General features: G+C 41.8%; 1 protein-coding gene across 2 annotated transcripts in view; it reads left to right on the forward strand.

The window, feature by feature from the left end:
• Nucleotides 1–7,728, forward strand: part of RIN2 (Ras and Rab interactor 2) — an 87,585-nt gene extending 79,857 nt beyond the window's left edge. The window contains exons 11-12 of one of the 2 annotated variants that reach the window (XM_019544068.1): nt 4,193–4,347; nt 7,141–7,268. In XM_019544068.1, the coding sequence (XP_019399613.1) occupies nt 4,193–4,347; nt 7,141–7,201 (216 nt within the window). In that variant the 3' untranslated portion in view covers nt 7,202–7,268. Of the gene's footprint in view, nt 1–4,192; nt 4,348–7,140 lie in introns of both variants that reach the window. The other variant, XM_019544067.1, reaches the window with a different exon arrangement.
• Nucleotides 7,729–10,841: the final 3,113 nt, after the last annotated feature.

Consider the following 10,841-nt stretch of genomic DNA (forward strand, 5'->3'; position numbering starts at 1 on the left):
TGTCCCTGTTGCTGGAGGCCATGGGACCCAGGCCCAGTTTAAGCGCAGCCTACAGGCCTGGGTGTCACCATGGAGATGCTGCTAGGCTGGGCACTAAGCCCAGCCCCATCCCCTGTGAGTGGCACTGCCTGGGCTGCACCAGTCAAGCACCAGGCCCAGTCCTGTTCTCTGTGAGTGACCCCGGGCTCGGCACTTGGCTGGCATGTCCCCCTCCCCTGCAAGCAGCATTGGGTTTGGCACTCGGCTGGTCTGGCTGAGACAGCACCGCTCACAGGGGATGGGGCCATGTCAGCCAAGCGCCAAACCCGGTCCCATCCCCTGCAAGCAGCACTGCCTGCAAGCAGCTCTGAGCCTGGTCCCATCCTTTTCGAATGGTGCTGCAGCACGTGGCTACCCATCAGGTGCCTGGCCCACAGTGAGGGTGCACCAGGGCCGGTATAAGTTGACCCCATATTTCTGATCCAAAAAGTTAGGTCGACTTACACACCGGATGTATGAAACTCCTAACTTTTTTTGGATCAGAAAAATGGGGTTGACTTATATACCATGTTGACTTGTACACCATGAAATACAGTAAGTAGGACCCAACATATGACCCAAACCACTTTATTCAGTTCAACAGCACTCACATTTCACTATACAGTTGAATTACAAGATGGCCTGGAAAAAAAATCAGCTGAAGGGGCTTAATTTTTTCATCCATTTATTTAAGGACTGTGGCTGGCAAGTATGCTTCATCTCCATTTGCTTAAACTTCTCTATTAGCTTTCCTGTAACAAACTGTACGGGCTCAGATTCTCAGCTGGTTTAATTTAGTTCTAGTCCATGGAACACAGTGTCAGTACACCTAGCTTTATAGCAGCTGGGGAGCTGGCAGAAACTGGTTTAAAGCTTAAGTAATAAGGTGAACTCTGCACTTTGGGCCTTCTTCCCTTCTTTGCTACCTATCCTTTCAGCTTAGAAAGGTGGCTTCCCCTGCAGAATAACTCATTTAAGTGTTTGTCAGGATATTTCTGTGAGTCCTTACAGAAATTGTGATGCACAATAGTACTGTCCAGTCAGATTCTTCTTGCAAAACACACTGGCAGACTATTTGCCTAGGTTCTGTAAAAACTCAAATTTCTTTCTGTGTCAGATATACCTCTTAAGGTTTTCCATTTACATACATAATTGCTTATGTAGTCATTGTCTGAAACATCCTTGTTTTATCCCATCTTGTGAATATTTTAGAGCAACAGCTTGTCTTTGCAGAATAGCCCCAACAGGAAAAGTACATTTTTTTCCTCAGTTCTTTTCTCCCTCTTCATCAGGTTTTTCCTACTTCTGACTATCTTTTGTGGACTGTCTTCTTCTATTCATTTTGTGAGCTACTTATCTGAATTGCTCTAAACTCGAAAACGTTTGTTCTACCATTCTTTCCCACCTCAATTTATTCCTTTAAGACAAACACACAATTATTATTTATTTGGCATCTCCATTTATACATAAAAAGGCTAACTTTGGTAATTTTGTTCAGAGTCAGGAAGCTCTTGAGGGAAGCAGCACATCCACTCTGCATGTTAAATCCCCTTTATAATAAGGCCAAGACTTTAAAAATAATCATCTAAAATGTATATGCTAGGTGAAATGGACCCCAAACTGGGCACAGTATTCCAGGTAAACCTCACCAGTGCTGAATACAGAGGGAGAATCACTTCCCTTGGTTTGCAGGAGTCGCTCCTGTTAATACAACCTAGTATGTTGTTGGCTTATATTCAGCCTATGGTTGACTCTACTGCAACACTCGGCTTGTTCTCTTTAGTACTGTAGCCTGGGAAGCCATTTCCCAGTCACTATGGGCATGTCCAGATGAGCGTGGATGTTTGGTTCCCTGAGGACAATTAGTAGCGATGCACCTTGCGCTGCCATTGCTTGTCCCTGGGGAATGCTCATGCCACGTGTACTTTGGCGCACAGCAGGTTACCCTGGTGGTGTAGGGGAAGTGGGGGCCAGCACTGGACTGGCCCCAGCAGCCTTACCTGGAGGCCTCCCAGGGCTGCAGCAATGGCAATTCTGCTGCATGGAGCCTGGCGAGCAGCTGGAGCATGGCTCCGGGTGACCTGGCTCTGCTTTTGAGCAGCGCGTGCTGCCTGTGCGTGCACTGCTCTGCTTTTTTTTTTTTTCCTGTGGGTTTTTTTGACCCCTGGATATCCAGGGGTCAAAAAAATTGCAGGGAAAAGAAGTGGAGCAGTGCATGCATGGGCAGCATGCCCTTGCAGCATGGTGAACATCTAAATATACAGTATGTGGCACCACAGATGTGTTTGTGGTGCCACATACTGTGCTGCTGCACGCATCTAGATGCAGCCTATTTGTCCATCCAGTTATTCTGTCCTAAGTACAAGACTTTGCACTTGTCCTTGTTGAATCTCATCAGATTGATTATGGACCATTTTTTTCAGTCTATCCAGGTCATTCTGGATCTTAGTCCTACCTTCCTAAGTCTCTGCAAGTCCACCCAACTTGATGTCATCTGCATATTTGCTAAGCATGCACTTAATGAAAATATTAAATGAAAGTGGAACCAGGATAGACCGCTGGGGAATGCTGCCTGATACCTCCTCCCAGCTAGACATTGAGCCATTCGTAATTGGCTACCCTTTCAATATGATGATCCAACCAGTTATGTATCCATCATATAGTACTTTCATTTAGCCTGTATTTCCTTAGCTTGTTAATGAGAATGTTGTGGGAGACAATGTCAAAAGCCTTGTGAACGTCAAAGTATATCACATCCATTGCTCTCCTCCATCCACAGAACCTGTCACCTTATCTTAGAAGGAAATCATTTTGGTCTAGCCTGACTTGCTCTTGGTGAATCCTTGCTGGCTATTCCTGATCATCACCTTGTTCTTCTATAAGTGCTTCACAACAGATTCCCTGAGGACGTACTCCATTATCTTTTGCTCTTTTACTTTAATGGTCACTGGGCATGTCTACAGAAGACACTTACTGCCTAGTAACACCGCACAGTACCGTGTTGGTCAAAAAACATGCTAATACGCTACTGTCCAATGTTATTAGGCTACTGTGCAGCAAGCATCACAATCTGTGCGCCAGTGCTACTGCACAGTAACCATACTTACTGCGCATTTAGTTAGTACTTCATTAGTACTTTAGTTAGTACTACACCTTGCTTGAATAATTTAACACCTTACTGGGATAGTTTGATCTGAGCTGTGTTCCTGCCCAGAGCAGGGGGGTTGAACTCAGTGATCTTATAAGGTCCCATCCAGCCCTTAATTTCTATGATTCTATGATTCATTAAGCAAGTACTAAACTAAATGCACAGTAACTGCTGCACATTAATGCACATGTAGATGTGCCCACTGTCATTCAAGTTACCTTCCACCTTCACATCCTCAACCATTTCCTCCCTGTTTCTGAGCAACAAGTTGAAAAGAGCTTCTTCTCCACTTGTTGACCTATCTACCACTCATACAACAAAGTTATCCCCAACCCACTCCAGGAATTTGCTGGATTGCTTGTGTGGTGCTGTGTTTCCCACGGAGCAGATGTCCCAATAATTAAAGTCTTCCATAATAAGTAAGTCCTGCAATTTGGAAGCTTCTGTCAATTGCTTAAAGAAGGCCTCAACCATCTCCTTCTCCTGGTTTGGTGGCCTGTAGCAGATGCCCACCCTGACATCTCCTCAACTGCTTTCCTTTCTGATATTTACCCAAGAGGCTTTCAGTAGGCCTACCTTCCACTTCCTACTGCCCCTCAGAACATGTGTTCATCTCCTTTTTATTTAAGACAACACTTCCTCCTTTTTTCCCTTGCCTATCCTATCTGGACAAGCTATATCCATCCCATGACAACATATTCTAGTCATGTGAACTATCCTACTGTGTCTTCATAATCCCCAATTACATCATAATTCTGAGATTATACTAGGACTTCCAGTTTTTCCTGGTTGTTCCCCTATTATTTACATTAGTATCTAAACATTTCAGATATCTGATTTTCTTATTTTCTCCCTGAGGACATTACTAAAGCTTCTGCTACTGCTTTCCTTCTCTGAGTTTTTATCTGGATCCCTTGGCTCTTTACTTACCTTTTGGACTTTTATCTCCATCCCCTGGTGTATCTAGTTTAAAGCCCTCCTAAATTAGTTAGCCTAGATGCACAGACACTCTTCCCTTTCTTTCAGGTGGACCCCATCTCTTCCCAAGAGTCCATCTTCTTGGAATACCAACCTATGGTTGAAGCCAAAGCCCTGCAGGCAACACCATCTATGCAACCATGTGTTGATCTCCAGGATGCATCTGCTCCTAGCCAGGCCTTCACCTTTGACTGGAAGAATCAGTGAAATCATGTGGGCCCCTTCACCCTTGTGCCCAGAGCCACGTAGTCACTTTTGATCTACTTAAAGTCACCCCTGGCAGTATCATTAGTGCTTACATGAGTGAGCAGCATGGGGTAGTAGTCAGAGAGCTGGGTGAGTCTTGGCAGTCTTTCCAAGATGTCTGAGAGGCAGGATCCTGGCAGGCAGCAGACCTCTGAAACCACCAGGTCAAGCCAGCAGATAGATGCCTCTGTGCCCCTTAGGAGGGAGTTGCCAACCATTACCACCTGTCATTCATTTACTGTGGCACTGGAAACTGTAGTAGGGAGGTATGAGAAAGTTCATATACCCGGGAGCTGCTGGCCGCACTGATACCTCTTCACACAGCAGCAGCCATTTCCCTCTTGGTTCATGTCACAAACCCTACCAACTACCTCTCTGCTATTCAGGTATATCACCTGCTGGACTGAATTAATGGAAACATGAACAGGAAAGAGAGAGTATCCACTGAAAGGATCCTGTAGTTTTAGATTTTTACAGTTTGCATCATAGCCGCAAAACTTACCAGATGGGTTGAGGTTGATAATCGAAGGAACAGTACGTAGCCAAGCTCTAAGAAGGGAAAGAGAACAGTGAAAGCATTTCATTGGAGGCAGCTTTGATTTTCTTTCTGCCCTGCACAGTAGCTTTTGCTGCTAAAGATTAAGGTTGAACATGGAGAGGACTGGGAAAGGAAGTGGTCTTAGCCGGTGTGTCTTTTTGTAGAACCATCAGTGAGCTGAGACAGTTCACCAGAACCACTGAACGGATTTATTTTGTTCGTGGGTCTTAATTTCCCCATACTTACATGAAATCTTGGTGTAGCTTTATCTACCTCCCCTTTTAGCAAATTCTTGCACTTTACATTGCAGTCCTTTTTAAGGAACACCTACTAGTCTTCCTGCATCTTCTGTGAAAAACGTTATCTCATAACAGTGCTGTCAAAAGCTGAACTTTGTGCTGTCTGGTCTTCCTCTGCAGTCAGATCAAGTGGGTCATACAACTGGACATCATGCTGAATGGAGGTCCTGACAAAAAATAAATAAAGATTGGCACTGCATATGAATGACCACTACTTCTCTGTCTGTGTGCTTTCTCTAAACAGTTTTGAACTACTGTGATCACGCCCTGCCAGGCCACAGCTGGGAGAGTTCATGCACTCAGCTGCCTAATAGAGATACCAGAATTCCCCAGCTCCTTTCTCCACACGCCACCTCCATGGAATAAAATACTGCCCCTAGGCCAGACATACAAAGCCATACCAGATGCTTTGAATAGTTACATTACTCCCCCAGTCCAGCTAATCTTCACCAGGTTTGACCATAACACCAGTTTACCACTGTGTTTTTATACTGTATGATAACAGCCTTAATACTAAAGAGAAAAAAAAAACTTCATGGGAAAGACCCTTTGGAGCTTCTCCAAATTCTAGCTGCTTCTTAAAGCAGCCGTGTCAATTTAAAATCACATTCGTTTAAAGAAGAAATGTCTACTTGTGTTAACAACAATTTAAATTATTCAGACTAAAGAAAAATTAAATCTTCAATTTCCTTTTCCGTAATTGTGCAGCCTGCTTTATGTTTTCACTTAGGTTAGGTAATGGAAATGTTAGGCTAGTTTTCTGTTTGCTCTTATGTTCATGCTCAGTGCAGGAGGCACTAACACAAAGCTTCAGTGCTTGGGCTGCACACACTACTAGAGAATGTTGAAGTAAGTAAAAAATATTCATTGGAATATTTTCCAAAGCCATACAGACATTGCCATTGATCACTGCTTTTAAAAACTTGTATTTGCAAAATGCAAATTTTCATTCATTTACGATTTGCCTCTCTTAATGATTCATTTCACTTAGTCTGCCTTCAGAAGCTGGTCTCAGCTGCAATTCTCACTTAATAACCCATTCTGTCTTGTTACTACCCTCTGATTCTTTTAGTCTTTTCCCTTTCTTTTTCCTTCTCTCCCCAAACCCATCTCCCAGATCCTTTTTTTTTTTTCTTGTGGAAGCTCTCTGTTCCAGACTTTTTTCTTTCTTGTGTACAAAATGTGATGTTATCTTTAAGTTTCCTTTTATTTTACTCTCCTGAAGCTGATTGGAAGGCACAGGCATTATAGTTCTTCTGCTGTTAAAGTATTTAGCATTTATATGTATTGTACAGTGTCACTTTTCTCCTCACTTTTCAGAGAAGAGAAAAATATCCAAACCCCTATATCAGAATTGTATAGATTCATTCAACTACCACATTTCCAAGCCTCTTATAGGGGGAAAGAAAAAACCCACGTTATATTTATTAGGTAGCTTTTGATTAAGTCAGTATTTTCCTAAAGCTTCCGCCATGCAGCCTATCATGGCAGCATGTTTTGAATGTACTGCTGTGGTTGTATATTTTGCTTGTCAACATTACACTACATCTTGTTTACCAGCAAAGTCTGTGTGGAGTCCCATTGCAATCACTGGGCTCTGTACTGGGATGGCAGGCTCAGCCAGAGCAGTTCCAATTGCAGAACAAGTCCTCAAGCACTGAATATAAGATTGAAGTTTGCCGAGTTCTTGTCCTGGGCTCCACATGGTTTCAGTCTCATCAGCAGTATCAGTTTCAAGTCATCACTTCAAGAAAGTTGAAGTCGCAGGGTGTTTCACAATTAAAGCATGATGACATTTGCTGCTTGCTTAATGACCTTTCAGGCTGCTGGGGCTAAAATAAAGAATGTTGTTCTTTCTTCAAGTCTGTAATTTGACACTGGGTTTCTAACATCTGTTTTGCCTTGCTTTACAGAATTACCTCCGAGTTGCATTCCAGGAGATTAACAGTGGCTGTACAGGAAAGACCTTATTAGTAAGACCGTACATCACTACAGAAGATGTGTGTCGGCTCTGTGCTGAAAAGTTTAAAGTGGACACCCCAGAAGATTATAGCCTTTTTCTTTTTATTGATGATACTTGGCAGCAGCTAACAGAAGATACTTACCCTCAGAAAATTAAGGCAGAGCTGCACAGCCGTCCCCAACCCCAGGTTTTTCACTTTGTCTATAAACGCATTAAAAGTGATCCTTATGGTGCCATTTTCCAGAACAACAATGGCAATGATGAGGACAACAACTCCACTTCATAGAACAGATGCTTATTGTTCAGCCTTTATTCCTCATTACATTGTTTAAAAACATCTTGGCTGCTGCCTTCTTTAGTAGGTAAAACAGTCTAGAGGGATTTAGAAATAAATGCCTAGTAAGAACATAAGCAGCTGCTTTTAGCACTGCCTATAGCAAATATACATGTAATACTTATGGCCAGTTGTACAGTATATTCAGTCACAGTGTTTGAGTAAACAGCCCATGAAGCTAAGGTTTTTGGAACAAAAATTCTTCTAAAAAATATAACGCTGTGGCCCTCTACAGGTCTCTGTCTGTAGTGTACTGAAATCCAGTTTCATCATACTTCTCCTTTAGCCAAATGTTTTGATTTAAATGTGTATGCTAGACAAACCTTTTAGGGGAACCTAGCTGGTACATTTCATTTCACCAGCACAAGTGTGACAAGACTGTCCGATGCAGGGCATCAATTAACTCTCAACTACGTGGATGGTTGCTGCATCCTTTTTTTTTTTTTTTACAGAAAGGCTCCATGTTTTTATATATTTCATAGAAATTTTATAGCAGTTGCAGGTAAACTGTCAGGGTTGGTTTTTAAAATATTTTTTTAACTATAAAGTATTCTATTATGCATGTGATTTTAACATTTAATATACAAGAATAAATCTCTTGCTGGTCTTAGAGTATTGCATTAAAAGTCTCTGGTTTCTCTTTTGCTGTAACTGGAGGGTTTTATGAAATTTCCTTTGTTTTGAGATTGCTGTGTTTCTGTAAGCAATTTATATCATTGACACTGGCCACTTAAATGCCTTTATATGAACCTGACATACTGTTATCCGAACTATTGTTTCTATGCACCAGTTTTAGACAAACATACAGGCGTTCGGAAAAACGAGATGAAAGAAATGGATGTAGAGAAAAGGTAGAGAAGGTAGATAACCTATTTTAGGAATAGAATGTGTTAGTCTGCTGGTTCAGGCTTCTTGCAGAAAATGGGGGAAGGAGACTGAGAAGGAACTGTTTCATGTCTCGAGTACTAGAGATAAGCAGATGGATTTGAAAATACCTATCCCAGATATTAAGCACAGGATTAAAAACACCAGTAAAGTGAAAGAGAACACTAACCATTTTATAGAGAATGATGATAGCAACATTGAAATACATTTTTGGCAAAAGCAAAAAACTGTTGTAGCTTTTGATAAGTCAGAAATACTGCTGGATGTGGGAGACTATAAAGACACACAAAAGTCAGTGCCTTTATATATAGAAAGCTAAAATGAAATTAAATGTGTACGTTCTGTAAAAATCTGTTTTAAGATGATAAATTCTGTGGTTAAATCCCATGTATGTGGAAGTCAATGGGGGTTTTGCTATCGATTTTAATAGGGCAGGATTTCACCCTAGGTTCTTGTAGCAGTGTAATTTAAGGCAGGTGGTTACAAGAACACAAGTCTTGAACTTGAAAGGATATGTACGTGTATTGCATATGTAAAGGTCTGTACCTTCTTAATGTTGGCTTGCCACATATCTGAAATCCTTGGCACATGTTTGTGCTGTATTTCATTTTGTAAATGATAAACAATGAGTTTTGCACATAATACATTGTAATACTGAATGATAACCAAGGGTAATGAGTGCTTTTTTAAAATAGTTTGTGTGTTGATTTTTGTCTGTCATAATACAAATCTTGTGCCATGCATAGCCCAACCTATCTTGGTTTGTTGGAAAATATGGAGTGGGAAGTATACCCTAGTCTATATAAAATAGTGTTATGAGGAAAAGTTGAACATATGGAGCATTTTCTAGTTCCAGTAAAACTGAAAGACTGCTTTCTTTAGTAAAATCAAAAAGAAATAATCAATTTTGATACTAGCAGCATTAGTGATATGCCTGAGTTAGGGAGCCTGGTTCACCATCCAGTTTCTTCCTCTGAGCAAGTATGAGCAGGACTGAGAGAATGTCACTGTACATTGTGTTAAACCTTAACCCTGTCCTAAGTTCTTAGAATAATGTGCACTTGAAGGTGTCATCTCTGGTTTTTGGTACGGTTGTCTTGAATGAGCTAGCTGTTCTCCACAACACACAATGACTTAAAATAGTGGGAGAAGGAGGCTGCTAACTTCACTGCTCAGCTGTTTTTTGCAAAGTTGTGAGTGACTTCAGCTTCAGAGGAAATTCTGCATTGTCCTCATTGGCTAGCAGCTGTGACATGATACGGAGAGTGTGAGAAAAATTGAGAAATCTCAGAACTTCAAATCTGCAGGAAGGCAAAAAGAAGGGTGGGGGGGCGCGAAAAGAGGGAAATACATGTCCAGCCCTTCTTGAGATGATTGTGCTGCACAATTTGCGCAACTATAATGTTTTGAAAAATTGGAACACAACTTTGTTTTGTCTCCATTGTCGTCACAGTGCATAGAGTTCTCACTTCTCATAAGGCCAGGAAACAGATGTGACAGCAAGATTTTGGAGGGAGAGTTAAAACAAGTTGTTTCATTTTTGTGGGAGGAAGAAAGGAATGTGTTATGAAACAGTCACAGATTAGGAGAGAGGTTTTCCAAGAAGTATCTAGAATATATCTAACATTTTGCGAGAGGCAAAGATTTCTTAGAGTGATATCTTTTACTGGACCAGCTATGTCGTTGGGATAAGGACAAGTTTTGGACGGCAAGGCATTCTTCTTATTAGGTTATGGATTTTCCATTATAAATGGAGGCTTTCAGTCTCTTCCATGAGAGCAGAAAGAATGCCTTGCCTTTGAAAGCTTGTGCAACTTGATTGGACCAACTACATAGTTGAGAATAAAAGCTATCACCCTAAAAAATTCTTGCTTGCTCCTCACATTTATTTCTTGACCATCAGAGCTCCACCATCACTCTTCTATGCTGCTACAACTTTCGTTTTGAATTCTAACGTTCTATCTTTGTTTTCTCTTCTGGTTTGAAGAAGTGGCCAGAGAAGAGCTGGAAATAAAGTGGAACCCTTGGGAGATTTAATTCCTCCCTCTAATAATCCAAAAAACCCAACCCAACCCTATAGAAATGCTATATAACCTATAAAAAGACCATAAACCGTAGACTATAAAACAGTCATATATTTAGTGCGCGCACACACTAACTATATTGGACCAACTATATATATAAAGAGGCTGAGTCTGTCTTTCTGTGCGTCTATTTGTAATGCTCTTGCGGGGTGTGGCTCCAGCTAGTGCTGCGTCAAGGATGCCCGTCAAGAATGACAGGGGGGTGGGGAGAGTGGGAGGGCAGCACCGTCACCCACCACCCTGCGCTGCTGCTGCCTCCTAGGAGTGGGGGGAGGGGGTGGAGCTTGCATTCAGCAACTGCTGGTACCACCCACTGCCCCATGTTTGGCCATATGCAAGCTTCTACCT

Source organism: Crocodylus porosus, unplaced genomic scaffold, assembly GCF_001723895.1.
Source record: "Crocodylus porosus isolate Cpor-Errol unplaced genomic scaffold, CroPor_comp1, whole genome shotgun sequence".
Lineage (NCBI taxonomy): Eukaryota > Metazoa > Chordata > Crocodylia > Crocodylidae > Crocodylus > Crocodylus porosus.